This window comes from Ursus americanus, chromosome 31, assembly GCF_024610735.1.
Source record: "Ursus americanus isolate L20-20 chromosome 31, mUrsAme1.1.p, whole genome shotgun sequence".
Classification (NCBI taxonomy): domain Eukaryota; kingdom Metazoa; phylum Chordata; class Mammalia; order Carnivora; family Ursidae; genus Ursus; species Ursus americanus.
Window position 1 is genome coordinate 25,409,069 of NC_142157.1, and position 14,792 is coordinate 25,423,860.

A 14,792-nucleotide genomic window follows, 5' to 3' on the forward strand; every position below is an offset into this window, starting at 1 on the left:
CCCAATGGGGAAAGGACAGTCTCTTCAACAAACAGTGCTGGGAAAACTGGAAAAACACCCACAGAACAAGGAAATTGGACCATTATTTCACATCCCTCACAAAAATTAACCTGAAATGGATGAAACACTTAAATGTAAGACCTGAAACCATAAAAATCCTAGAAGGAAATGTAGGGAAAAAGCTCATTGATTTGGTCTTGGCACTGATTTTTTTAACACAATGCCAAAAGCTCAGGGAACATTTTTTGACTTGATCATTTGTTTTTTGGTGTTGAGCTTGATAAGTTCTTTATAGATCTTGGATCCCAGCCCTTTATCTGTAGTATCATTTGCAAATATTTTCTCCCCTTCCATGGGTTGCCTCTTGGTTTTGTTGGCTGTTTCCTTTGCTGTGCAGAAGGTTTTTATCTTGATGAAGTCCCAAAAGTTTATTTTTGCTTTTGTTTCTCTTGTCTTTGGAGACGTGTCATGAAAGAAGTTGCTGTGGCCAATGTCGAAGAGGTTACAGCGTATGTTCTCGTCCAAACAAATAATCATGTCAAAAAATGGGCAGGAGATATGAACAGACACTTTTCCAATGAAGACATACAAATGGCTAATAGACATGAAAAAATGTTGAACATCATTAGCCATCAGAGAAATTCAAATCAAAACCACATTGAGATACCATCTTACACCAGTAAGAATGGCACAAATTGACAAGGCAAGAAACAACAAATGTTAGAGAGGATGTAGAGAAAGCGGAACCCTCTTACACTGTTGGTGGGAATTCAAGTTGGTACAGCCACTTTGGAAAACAGTGTGGAGGCTCCTCAAAAAGTGATCAAAATTTTGATCCATCAAAAACAGAGCTACCTTATGATCCAGCAATTGCACTACTGGGTATTTACCCCAAAGATACAGATGTAGTGAAAAGAAGGGCCATATGCACCCCAGTGTTCATAGCAGCAGTGTCCACAATAGCCAAACTGTGGAAGGAGCCCAGATTGCCCTTCAACAGATGAATGGATAAAGAAGATGCGGTCAATATATACAATGGAATATTACTCAGCCATCAGAAAAGATGAATACCCACCATTTGCATCAACATGGATGGAACTGGAGGGTATTATGCTAAGTGAAATAAGTCAAGCAGAGAAAGACAATTATCATATGGTTTCACTTATTTGTGGAACATAAGGAATAGCAGGGAGGACATTAGGAGAAGGAAGGGAAAAACAAAGGGCAAGGAAAACAGAGGGGGAGACGAACCATGAGAGACTATGGACTCCGGGAAACAAACTGAGGGTTTCAGAGGGGAGAGGGGTGGGGGGATGGGCTAGCCTGGTGATGGGTATTAAGGAGGGCACGTATTACATGGAGCACTGGGTGTTATATGCAAACAATGAATCATGGAACACTACATCAAAAATTAATGATGTACTGTATGGTGACTAACCTAACATAATAATAAAAAAAAACAAAAAAACTCAGGGAACAAAAGCAAAAATCAACAAATAGGATCACATCAAATCAAAACTTCTGCACATCAAAATTAACAAGTAACAAAGTGAAAAAACAACCTACAGAACAGGAGAAAATATTCATCAGCCATCTATCAGACAAGGGGTTAATATCCAAAATATATAAAGAAGTCAGTCAACTTAATAACAACACATTAGTAAGCTAAAGGATAAGATCGTACAATGAAGAAAAGATATCTACTCACAGTCATAGTAAACTGGAAATAAAAAGGATTTTCCTTAAGTTGGTAAAGATTATACTTGGAGGAGAAATTTGTGAAGGATATATATTCACTTTAAGATAAAGATCAAGAAATAGAAGCCCACTATCATCACTGTTATTTAACATAGTTTTGGAGGTCTGCCCAACCCTTTCAGAAAAGACAAAGAAATAGAGGGTGTAAGAATGGGAACAAAACAGGTAAAATTTACTTTACTTGCAGATGATCAACTATATAGAGAAATCAACAAATTACTGGCATAAGAGTCTAATAAGCTTGCCAGAGGCAAGATCACTACATAAAAAATCAATAACTTTTCTCCACACCAACAATAAACAACTAAAATATATTAGAACATAAACTGCCATTCAGAATATCAATAAAAACGATGACACACCTAAGAATTAAGAATACTCAACATTTCAGTGGAGATAATTTTAAAAATTAATAAAAGCCATAGAGGATGGGATGAATAAATGGGAAGCTACTCCATGATCTTAAAAAGGGATGATTTCATACATAAAAGACATTAGTCCCCACAAAATTGTTTTATTCATTTAATGTGACCCTAATTCTGCTTCTGAGTGGGGTGGTCCTTAGACCAGTGCTCTGAGAACAACTAGAAAACCTGAATGAACTAAATACCCTAAAGGAAGTATGAACCACTGTGGGAGAACCCCAATCTCCATCAACAGTTCTGTGGGTGGTCCTCCACCAGGATAAGACCCAGACTGTCAGCTCCCCGCTGGGCCCAGAGTCCACCAACACTCCCAGGGCAAAAATGGCCACAGCAGTTAGCTCATCACTCCACAATTCTATCCTTTCTGGTTCCCTAGTTTTTGTCCCAGCAACTCCAGGAACTTCAGAGAAATGACTTCTTTCATTCAACAAACATTTTTGAGGACCCACTATGGGCTGGGCATTATACTAAGTATTGGGGGTAAAGCAGTGAAGAGGGCAGGACCCCTTCCCTCCATGAGCTTTTAGGGATGGCCTGAAGCTGTAAGAGGCATGGAAACAAGGCCTGACCCTCAAAACAATGTTCCAGTAGAACGGCATCACATGGGAACTGGAAAGAGGGTTCAAGAATGACAAGCAATTCTCCTACCTGCAGTGCTTTTTGGGGAGCCTATCCAGGGAGATGCTTCTGTTTCCACAGGGACACTTGAAAAACCTCTTTAGGCCATCATGCCAGTGGTAGTCGTGCTGCTCACTGACGCAGGTCTCCAAAGGCTTGAAGTGGGTGTAGGCACACTGCATAAAATCAACAGGAGGGCATACGTCTGTCAAGAGCTTTGCAGGAGAAACTGGCTAGCTGCTAAGAAGGCAATCTGTTCCATGAGAACTTCTGTTTTCTCACCAGCACCCAGGCAGGTGTGAGCAAAGCAACCACCTTATCTAAGAGCTGCGGTGATTTCTAGAGTCCCGCAGACTGACGCCACTGTTTCTTGTATTTGCCACAATTTTTGGTCAGGCATGAAGTACACAATAACCTTCCGTAACATCAAGACAAAAGCACTGGTAACCTCTCGATAGCTTCATCAGGTCTGTCCTAAATTCACTGCTGTCACTTGGTGATAGGACACTGACACTAGGGCCTATTCAGTAGCCCTTTTATTTCCTCTTAAAAAGCCTCAGAAAAGGATGTAAGCTTATTACTCCTATTTCATAAGCAGCAAAACCAAGCAGAGATATTAATAATTCACTTGTAATTTTGATCCTCACAAGGACTGAATAGAATAGGAAACAATAAGCAGCATCCAGACTAAGAAACAGAACCTCCCCAGCTCTCCTGAAGCCCTTCCCGTGCCCCCTTCCAGGCACTGCTCCCCCTACACCCCAAGGGTAATCACTATCCTGCTTTCTAACAGCAGAGATTCATTTACCTGGTTTTGAATTTTGCATAATTAGAATTGTATGATACATTTAAACAAAAAAGAAAGAAAAAGGAAGGAAGGAAGGAAGGAAGGAAGGAAGGAAGGAAGGAAGGAAGGAAGGAAGGAAGGAAAATGATGGGTGAACGCTGAAACAGCTGCTAGGACACAGCACTGTGGTTTCTGGTAATCAGAGTCTAGACAAGTAACTTTTGGTTTTGGCAGCCTCAGAAATACAGAACAGAATGGTACACCAGCTGTGGTAGGCAGAACAGCCACCCCCTGCCCAAGACATACACACCCTACTCCCTAGAACCCAAAAGCATGTTAGGTTACATGGCAAAGGGGGACCAGGGTTGTTAGTTAATTGATCTTAAAATTGGGAGATGATCCTGGATTATTGGGTGGGCTCAATGGAATCATAAGGGCCCTTAAAAGTGGAAGCGGGACTCCACAGGGAGGAGGCCGGAGGATGTAAGAGGGCTCGGCCTGCTATGGCTGGCTCTGAAGATGGAGAAAGGAGTTGCAAGCCAAAGAATACGGGTGGGATCAAGAAGCTGGGAAAGGCAAGGAAATGGATTCTCCCTTAGAGCATCCAGAAGGAACGCAGTCCTGCCAGACCTGGATTTTAGCCCCATGAGACAAAGAGACTTCTGGCCTACAGAAGTGCAAGATTATAATAAAGTTGTGTCATTTAAACTATCAAGGTGGTGGTTATTTGTTTGAGCAGCAATGGGAAACTAACACACCAGCTACGTCCTTAGGTTTGCTGTTTTGTCAGAGTACAAGCTATTATCTGAAGTAAAACCTTTATTTATTCTGAACTTTCCCAAGGAAGCCCTGCCTTTTGGTGATAGCCGGTTTAGGGCTGTCCCCTAAATGTAAAGGAGGGTGTTAAGGTTTAAAAGGAATAAAGACAGAGAAAACTGTACTTGGTAAGCTAAGTCTCTTCCTCCTCTTACATATGCTTACGAGGAGGATTAGCCAAGCAGGATAAAATGAATGGTAATGGAAGGATACAGTTCTGCAAGAACTATTTCTTGGTCCTATTTTATCAGTGTTGAAGGACAGGGGGTTTATCATCTTCTAATAGACTTAGTGTAAAAATTCTGCAAACATAGAAAATGATACAATTTACACTTTGCCTTGAGATTCAGTTTAGCTGGCTAAGCCCTGAGTAGAAAGGGACAATAGTAGTTGCTCCTAACATGTGATGCCAAAGGAAATCATTCACCCAATGTCCCAGGACTGTGAACCGTAAACTGAAGGTGTGCTAGAAACTTGAGAAGGATGGGTAAGAATAACTTGGGTCTAATGGACAAGGCTTGCCTGCAGAACCAGGACCTGTGGTTAGATAAAAGGAAAATCTCACCACCAATGCTCCGCCACCAGAGCTTGGAGGCCAAGTAGACAGGCAGCCAGGTTCTTGGCTGTCGTGAGCAGCTTGCTTTCCAGCCTAACTAAATGACCTGTGCAGGACTCCAATCACAAGACATGGCCCCATATCCCATATATCTCCACGTTCTGCTGAGTCACAAGAGGTCACAACAGCTCCAAACAGGGCCCAGGGTTAGAAGCATCTCTCCACTCACCGTCTTGCATGTCACTACTCGACATTTCACTTCTCTGATGCTTCTCATCTTTTCTTCCATTTGTTCCTTTTTCACCAATGGCTCAAAATAGCGTTCCTGCAGTTCAGCCTCAGCCTGGAATGACAAGGCATACAAGAGACCTTGCACTAAATCCAACACGTACTCAGGCACCAATTCAATAATAATAAACACAGCCAAAGAGACAAGCTAACTATATGTAGGATACCTGATAAGAGCTCAAAGAACTGCAAACCAAAAGATGATCAGAAGTAGACATAAGCTCTTATTTTTCCAAAAACTAATATGAAAGCATCTGGTGATTTTTAAAACACCAGATACAAACTGAAAATACTAACATCATTAACATCGTCACCGCGTCAAGTGTGTGCACCAGAAGGCATTTTTTTCTCCTGGGCACATACAGACTCAAGCTATGGAAGGTATTCAGTGCCTCCCCACTTAGGACAGTCCAGTCTATTCGATACTGTTTGCCAGGAGCAGTTCCTAGTTGTTTGGAACAACAGGGAGTAGGTGTGAGGGCAGAGAGAGGCTGACAGCAGAAGGTGGTCACAGCTCGGGAGTTAGTGCAGCTGCACAAGGCCCGAGACCTCTGGTGGCCACAGAGGCCAGGAGCTCAGCTCTACAGCCTCTCAGGGTCAGCCCCAGCTTCTCTCCTGGCCAAGTTTCAGGCTGGTAGAATAGTAAAATATACAACTATCTCATTAGTCAGTAATCGAAAGAGCAGAGCATTCAGAGTACTGGCACTAAATGGGAACAGTACCGCCCCCATGGAGACATTGTGAAAATTGGTGGGAGCACTTTGTGTTTTGGTCATCCCAGTGATTGCTACCCCTGCTACTCGCAGCGACCGGGGAGGCTGCACCTACAATGCACGGAACAGTCTCTCCATATGAAAGGATTCTTCTGACTATCCTAGAAGGTACCCATGTGGATGAAAAACCCAATTATAACCCTCAAACCTAACTGCTTTACGTACAACCCTATAATATTTGTGCATAGTTCAAATATATATTGAATATGCCAAGAGTACAACTAGGTAACTCCTGTGTATACAGAGGGACAACTGTAGTTCGGTGTCTTCAAAGGTTCCCTAGATTATTCACGGTTTAAAAAAAAAATACACTGTCAAAGAAACAGACCCATGGTATTTAAGTCACCAAAAACACACACCTAAAGGAGCCTTCATTTCTACTTGTCTCATTTACATTTATAATCCAACCCTCTAAAAACTTCATTATTTCTTCTGGGACAGTTGTGCCTACATAGTAACATAATCAAATATATATTTTTAATATAAATATTTTCTTTTTTTCTTATTTATATCACACGTAGGATATCATATTGATATTCTTAAAAATTGTAGTTAGGTAATTTATATTATCCAAGAATTTTATTTCAGGATAATAAGGGAGCAATTCAAAATACACAGGATTGAGAGCAACTACCCCCAATGGGTTGGTAACTACTGATTTACAGTATTTGAAATACCAATATAAAAATACTTGAATGGAATAAAAATTCCTTCCCATATAGCAGAACAGAAAAGAACAGCTATAGCGGTGAACCACTTAAACATCAATTCAAAGCCATAACTACAAGGTAACATTTTTATAACACTGAGGTCCATTAAAATAATGATAAATGATATTCTTCAATTCAAGGACAGGGGCAAAGCTAAATTCCATCAGAAGTATTCCTGTTCTTCAAAGTCAACTCAGACATATAACTACATCTTGGTTGAGGTAGAAGAAATAGATTCTTAGTCCCATGACAAAGTGCCTGGCATCTGGAGGGCATCTCTATCATTTCTGACCTTTTGAGCTCTTACCTCTTTGAGCAGTCCCGTGTGCTTTGATTTTGCTTTTAGGATTTTCTGAAATTCCTCAGATTCCAGGTACGTAAGTTGTTCTCTCCTTTTTTTCCTGGCAGGCTCCAATTCATCTTCAGCTAGAGCAGAAAGGAAACACAGCAGCTGTCAGAGGAATTCCAGGAAGCAATGAACCTCATGGACTCAGCTTCCTCAAGTTATCTCCGTCCCTGCCAACCAAGCCCTTCACACTTCATTTACTCCACTAGGTACCAGCAGAGGAAAACTCCTTAGGAGTGAGCAGAGGAAGTAGGGTGTAGAATATGGGGGATGGCAGATTTGACCCTGGATTAGAATCTCTTCCACCTTTAGACAGGAGCGGACTATGACGATAGGTAACATCTACAAAAATCCTTTTTACAAATTAATGGTAAAATGTGACTGTCAACTTCAGAGTCTTCAAAGTAAAAACGGCAATTTGCAAACAAAGAAATTCTACTTCTTTGAAAGTAAACCTTTGTACTAATATATCTGTACAAAGATCCAATGAGTAATCTTTTTCTTAAGTTTTTAGATTGTGCATAATTTCATTTCAATTTAATGTGATTATAGCAAAGCAGTCAGTTCCAGCTGTAGAGATCCTATTTAGGTTTTGTACAGAGAGGCCAGTTTAAGTAAAACAACGACTTTTGGCCTCAGGGATGGTAGTTATGGTTTAGAACATCTCACAGATGGCAGCCTTCCCACTGCTAACTCTGAAATCCACAGTACCTTGAGGAGAAAAGGTGTTCTTTTCTACACGTTCCTTCACTTCCAGAACATCCTGGGGGTCCTTTTGCTTCTTTTTAATGTTGTTTGGGTCTGTTTTTGTAAGAATCTGGCCTTTTGCTCTTAATTTGGTTATAGCCGCTAACTAGAAAATAAAAACGGAGATAAAAATCTTAAAGACGACACAGTTATCTATAGCTCTATGTCCCTTTTTTAGTTTTTAACCACTGAATTCTCAAATATAAATCAGCAAAAAAGATCTTCTCTTTGCTTCGCATTATTAACCCAGTTATTAAAATTTTAAAGCATGGAGACAGGTCTCTAAGCTAATAAAGTTTCGGCTTAAATATCAAGTTAAACATCAGTTACACTCTGGGCTTCAGGACCTACAAAGGAACCACACAAACACTGTGGAAGTTTGTTTTGCAACCAGACAGAATGAGGACAGGATTCTAGCTCTGCCACTTACTAGTTTGTAACCTTACACAAATTACTTAATTTTTCAGCCTCAGGTTCTACATCTATAAAATGGAGATGACAGCGTTTACTAGGCTGTGCAGATGAAATGAGAGAATGCGTGCAAAGCATGAACCTACACAGAACAAACAGCATGTGTGTATACATCACGGGTACACGTGCAACTGTATTGTTTTACAGTTTATTTTTTCAGTAAGCTCTACACCCGACGTGGCGCTCAAACTCATGACCCCGAGATCACACGTGCAATTGTTATCACTATCGTTACTGCAGGTGCAGCAGTGACTTATGACTAGCCTTTGCCCTTTGTGTGGTGACAGCGGCTAACTAGAACAAAGAGAAGTCAGGCTCTCCTCGGGGCTCAGGGTGACTCAGGAAGGGGAGAGGGGGGTTTCTGAGCACTCCCAACTCCTACGTCAATCAGAGCAACCTAGCTCCTTTGTAAGAGTTCTTTTAAAGAAGGATTCTTTAAACCACCATTTTACAGTCTTGCCTTAACAATTTCCAGAATCTGTTTCCCTCGGGCCAGCCTCAGGCGGAACAGTGTGGAGAATGGGTAATGTTCTTGGATTAAATCACTGGCATTATGTTGATACCATTATTCCTTGAAATTCCTTGGACTCTAATTATCATGATCAATAAATAGCTATTACGGTCTGTCTTTCCTGATCATAGACATACAAAGTTTGCAACTCCAGCTATGTCTTACAGAATGCAAATTCAAAGGTTAAAAATAGATGTCACTTACCTTTTTGGCTTCTGCTAAAGCACTCAGTTTTGGTCTTGGTGGTGGTGACTCATCAAAAAAGAGAACATCATCACCTTCTGAGATGCCTCGCCCAAGCTTGGGCATCTGTGTGGCTGGCGTTCCTTCCAGGCTGGGCAACGCAGCCCCCGTTTTCAGAGACTGAGAAGGGGCCCGTTGAGAAGAGGAAGGCACAGCTGGGCTTTCAACCCCACCCGAGCTTTGGAGAAATCTTTAAAGAAATAGGCAGTTACAAAATATGCAGACTGGGACACTGTAGGCTAGGCCACCAAGCTGACAAGTAGTCATTAGTAAAATAGCTGCCCCTCCTCGGACAAGAATTCAGATTAGCACTGAGAACATGCTGGCTTTGCTACGTCTGGTTAACTGATTATTCACTGATAAGCTCTCATCATTTTACCAATTTAGAACTGATTACTATTTTTGCCAACTGGCTTTCTAGTGGGTCCCTCTCTATAGAACACAGTCCTGAAGGTGAGATGTGGGCTGTATTCCTAGCTCTCTGGTTAGCTGGGACTTGCAGGAACTCACGGAATTTCTCTATATTTTAGTTTATTGGAAAGAGATAACACAAAAATACATCTGAAAGTCCTTCACAGAAAGATGCTATAATTCACATGATAATTTCTTTTGGAAACTTAAAGGCTATTGAAAAACAACAGTTGCCACAAACTATGTTGTCCAGAACTCTTATTTTATAGATGAAGAAATTGAGGCCCAAGACCCTACTGCTCATAAATGACAGGCTGAGGACTAGTACCAGGTAACCCCAGGCCAGGATTCTTTGCACTACCACATGTCCTCTCCTGTAACCTGCCTGTGAAACCTACCCAAAGATATGTTTTGTTTGGCCAGCAAAATTCTGAAAAACTTCCAACCGTAAGACCTTTATTTATTTATTTTTTTTTAAAGATTTTATTTATTTATTTGACAAAGAGAGACAGCCAGCGAGAGAGGAAACACAAGCAGGAGGAGTAGGAGAGGAAGAAGCAGGCTCCCAGTGGAGCAGGGAGCCTGAAGTGGGGCTTGATCCCAGGACCCTGGGATCACGCCCTGGGCCGAAGGCAGCTGCTTAACGACTGAGCCACCCAGGCACCCCAACTGTAAGACCTTTAAATGGGCAGGTGCCCCCTACTTCACATAGGGCCACAACTCCATGTATCTATTTACATCACCTGTAGCCACATGAAGAACACCTCCACAGATAGTCTACCAGCACCTCAAACTCACCTGCCTGAGGCCAAATCTATCTCTGGATTTTTCCAAAGAATTTCCTAGTGACTTAAAGTTGACTTCCTGTTTATTGAACCATGTACCCTTCAGTGGCCCAGATTTAGGACAGTGTAACTGTTTCAAGGGGGGCAGAACACGTGTGAGTACAAACCTGACTCCACCACCAACCAGCTCTCTGGCACTCTGTTACCTGACTCATAAAACAAGGATAACAGCACCTCACAGATTATGGTAAGGCCCAAGTGAGACACTGTATTTATGTCGTGCACAGCATGCTCCGTACATGTTAAGCATCTGACCACTATTCTGATAACTTGAGTTATGAATCTTTGATTCATCCGCCTACTGCACCATTTTCCACTTGTTTTTGCCGCTAAAATGACTCTCCACTTTCAATGCCTCATTTTTACTATTTACCCGAACAACTGCAAAATCTACTCACTGGCTTAGCCTGTAATTTAAAAACCAATTGTGGTAGAACTAAGAAATGAGAGCAAACAGGTCAACAGGTGCCTTCCCCTTTTCGCAAAACCCTCTTCAAGTGTTCCTTCTTTCTCTTCTTCCCTGGGGTGTTAATTACTGTAACCTGTCCCACCTGGTCTCAAATTCATTAGCGTGAGTCAGAAATACAGAACTCGAAAGGCTATCTTCTTAGGTTCTGTTAAAATCACTTTTGAACTTCCAAAGTTAAAAAGGTAGCCAACCAGCCAAATCTAAAGCCACATTTTGGAAATCCATTATAACATTCTGAGGATCCCTGAGAGGAGCTATCTAAATAGGGAATATTAAAGCAGCTATTCTTACCGTTTCTGTATTTCTTCTGATCTCTTCCTCCTCATCTCCAGCATGTGCTGCTTCTGCTGCTTCAAGAGGGCTGATGCCGAGACAGAAACCTGGAAAGCAGGTTTCGGGCTCCCCGTCACCCCTGAAACATAAACCGCAGACTGAGGGGCTCCGAGGGGCCTGGGGAGCACAGACATGAGGCTAGAGCAAGGGCAGGCTGACTCTACCTGATAACCTGGCTTTGGCTAAATGTTGTTTTAAGTTTCTGGCTCCAAACGTAGGCAAGTCCATCAGTTCCCTGAATTCCTCAGAGCAAGACAAGCTCTTCTGGGGTATTCCTGGAATATACAAACATCAGCTTTAGAGGACTCAAAAGCTCTGGCAGTTTGAGATTATGCGACGTCACTTTTAAAACTCTGTGCGTTCACAGAGTTCACTTCATTTGTAAATGAAGTAGATGGAATGCCAAGAGAAAAAAAGAATCCTTAGCCTCTAGTAGATTGGTAGGACTGTGAAGGCATGACAAAGATCTTATTTCAAGCCAGTGTCTGTAGGGTCATTTCCTACACTATGTCTGGGGTGTTCGCTATGGGTAGGGTCTGTGCTAGGCCCTCACCACTGCTAGGAATAAAGCCCCAAGTGAAAAGGGCAGAGGTGCCACTCTTTGACTTAGACCTGTTTTAATAAGAAGGTAACTGATGGGTTTCACCAGGAACCTGATACTACCGATTCTAATGCTGGACATTAAGAGTTAGACCAAATACACCAAGAAAATTTATAAAGCATCTACTCAAAGACTCGGCCATGATTAATATGCTGTTTTTCCTTAAGATGCTGCCAAGCAAACCTGATTGCTTCAGCTTAGGCCACATCACTCACTAACTATAGTGACAAGTGGATATTTATAACTTAGGGCATGAACAACTGTGACCATTTTCAATCCTAAAGACTACATATTTAAGCTGCAGAAAGAAATACAGTATTGAAAAACAGTTACCAAGTTTTTGTTGGGTTTCCTGAATGATCAAGTCTGTCCCCTTAACGACCAGATTAGTCAGAGTGGTTTGAATCTTCTTTTTAGGAGCAACAGCAGCTGCACTGAAATGACAAGTCACCCCCCGCAAAAGGAAAATCACTAAAATTCAATGCTCTGATGAGGTACGGGCACAGAAGTATTCCTTTATTACAAATTGTCAATGTTTCTCAAAGCACTGTATAAGGAAACTTTCTTAATACCATGATTCTACAGCATAGCTGTTGAATACATTATGTCAGGCAACCTGCAAATTTGGTGGAGGCCATTCTGGAAAAGCAATATGGCAAAAGAAATAAAAAATATGCCACCACTTCAATCAAGCAGTCTAGGAATTTATCTTAAAGAAATTAAGAACTAGGCAGAAACAGGATATTAATGGGCTAAAACATCGTTTGCAATGTTAAAAGTTAGAAACACCATTAATGTTTATTCACAGGGAATGGTTTTATCAGAGAGCCATGTAAAAGAAGACGATGTGGCCACTAAAAATAATGCCGTAAGTGCATATTCGATAAGGAAAGCATTAATTATTTTAAGGGGAGGGGAGAGTTGCAAAGTATAGGTCCAGTATGATCTCATTTTATATTACTGGAAATTTATACATATGGAAAAAAAAACCATCTAAAAGCATATACAGCTGCGTGTGTGTGTGTGTGCGCGCGCGCGCATGTGTTCGTAGACAGCAAGGAACTAACGATTATCTTGGTGGTGGGATTACACCTGGTTTTTATTGTTTCCTTTTGACTGAACTGTATATATACAGAAATATTTTTATAATGCAGGAGTATTGCTTTTTGCAGTTTCAAAAAATACAGGCATTATTTTAAATCTTAAAATGTGTTCAATATGACAAGTTAGGCAGGAGGTGAGAGTCCTCTTGCTCAATTTCTGTTAGCCTGGGAACAAAATGTTTTGTTCTTGGACGAGCGGTAGCTCCTTTGTTGACAGGTCCCAAACCGGCCACGTCTACAGATGTACTTTCTTCCCAATGGTGAAAAGGCCATCAATCACCTACTTCAGGGACTCTCTGGAGGGCCTGGGATCCCCAGAAGAGAGGTCACGGATGTCTGCCTCAGCAATACCCCACTCCTGTGTAAGGCTTAACTGCTATTAATTCATGGAGTTAAATGTGGGTTCCAAGCGGTCTGCCACCTCACTGTCATATTCGGGAGGGAAATGACTTACAGGATGCCAACACTGGGATTAACATACTTTTTTTTTTTTTTAAAGATTTTATTTATTTATTTGACAGAGAGAGACAGCCAGCGAGAGAGGAAACACAAGCAGGGGGAGTGGGAGAGGAAGAAGCAGGCTCCCAGAGGAGAAGCCCGATGTGGGGCTCGATCCCAGAACGCCGGGATCACGCCCTGAGCCGAAGGCAGACGCCCAACGACTGCGCCACCCAGGCGCCCCTGGGATTAACATACTTTTAACGGCCATAGAATCAGCCCTGACAACGTTGCACTATTTACACTAGAAGCCAAAGAAGTGTGGGCTCCGTGTTAAAGACCATCATTACACAACTTACCTAATTTTCCCGCTCCTATGTTTTCCTCTACCTGGGAATAAAGGCGGTTCTTGTCTACCTTGTTCCAGGCCATGAATTTATGAAAGATAAAACCTGTACAGGTCTTCTAGGACCATTACAGAAAAGTACAACCATTGGGTTTTTTCTCATAAGGAGATAAGCAAGATCCCTGTCCCGAAAGAAGCCCCGGACTTACATTGAGGCTGCATATGATGCAGAAGAAACCCCTCCATAGTAAAAACCATCCTGACACAGCCGCTCTCTTAGGCTGGTGCCTTTGCGGGCAAACCTCTTCGGAATTCGTCCTCCGGAGAAGGTGGACTGCAAGTCGGCTCGCCTGGCACTGAGCTTCTTGTACTGGGCCTGGATGTGGTACTGACAGTACTCACAGTCATTCTGCAAAAGGAAGAGCAGCTGCATCAGGACTAGGGTGACACACCAGGGCACAGCATCAATACTGTTGCTTTCTCCCAGCTTCATGGGGCACTATTGAGTGTAGAGCCCCCCCTACTGACCTCCAAGGCCATTCGTCAAGTGCAGCACCACAGCAATTTCCCTGAAATTCCCCTAGATGTGGCAACAACGAGGTTTTAATGATCACACTGCTATGTGGAAATCTGTCAGGCACTTCCCGCTGAGACCTCTATTTCCAGCTATTTCCCTCCTGCTATTTCCTGCTCAACTAGCTCATCTGTTAGGCAGGAATGAGGGAACTAAAAGGACATGAAACCAAAACTTGCCCTTTAATCTGTTCAGCGAGCTCGAAGTAGCATCACTTCACATGTACTAGGATGGCTGTCGTCGGTGACAGACAAAACAAGTGCTGGCCGGGATGTGGAAAAAAATGGAAGCCTCCTTTCTGCTGGTGAGAATATAAAAGCCACTTTGGAAGCCAGTCTGGCAGTTCCTCAAAAGCTGAAACATGGGGTTACCGTGCAACCCAGAAATTCCAGGTTATATACCCAAGGAAACTAAAAACATCCATCCATCCGCATAATAACCTGTACAAGAATGCTTATAGCAGCAGTATTCATAATACGTCCACTGCCTAATGAATAAACAAAACTGGTCTATCCATACAATGGAATATTATTCAACCACAAAAAGGAATGAAGTACTGATGCATGCAACAACATGAACAAATCTCGAAAACATCATGCTAAGAGAAAGCCAGACACAAAAGG

At 42.1% G+C, this 14,792-nt stretch overlaps 1 protein-coding gene across 4 annotated transcripts in view; it reads right to left on the reverse strand.

Annotated features, from left to right (window-relative positions):
- The window catches only part of MCM10 (minichromosome maintenance 10 replication initiation factor), a 46,147-nt gene that overhangs the window by 10,293 nt on the left and 21,062 nt on the right, over positions 1-14,792 (reverse strand). For 2 of the 4 annotated variants that reach the window (XM_045793945.2, XM_045793944.2), the window contains 9 exons: positions 13,805-14,004; positions 12,042-12,142; positions 11,272-11,382; positions 11,066-11,186; positions 9,011-9,239; positions 7,789-7,930; positions 7,039-7,157; positions 5,190-5,303; positions 2,832-2,977 (listed from right to left, as the gene is read on the reverse strand). In XM_045793945.2, the coding sequence (XP_045649901.2) occupies positions 2,832-2,977; positions 5,190-5,303; positions 7,039-7,157; positions 7,789-7,930; positions 9,011-9,239; positions 11,066-11,186; positions 11,272-11,382; positions 12,042-12,142; positions 13,805-14,004 (1,283 nt within the window). The remainder of the gene's footprint in view (positions 1-2,831; positions 2,978-5,189; positions 5,304-7,038; positions 7,158-7,788; positions 7,931-9,010; positions 9,240-11,065; positions 11,187-11,271; positions 11,383-12,041; positions 12,143-13,804; positions 14,005-14,792) is intronic. The other 2 variants (XM_045793946.2, XM_087857710.1) reach the window with 1 other exon arrangement.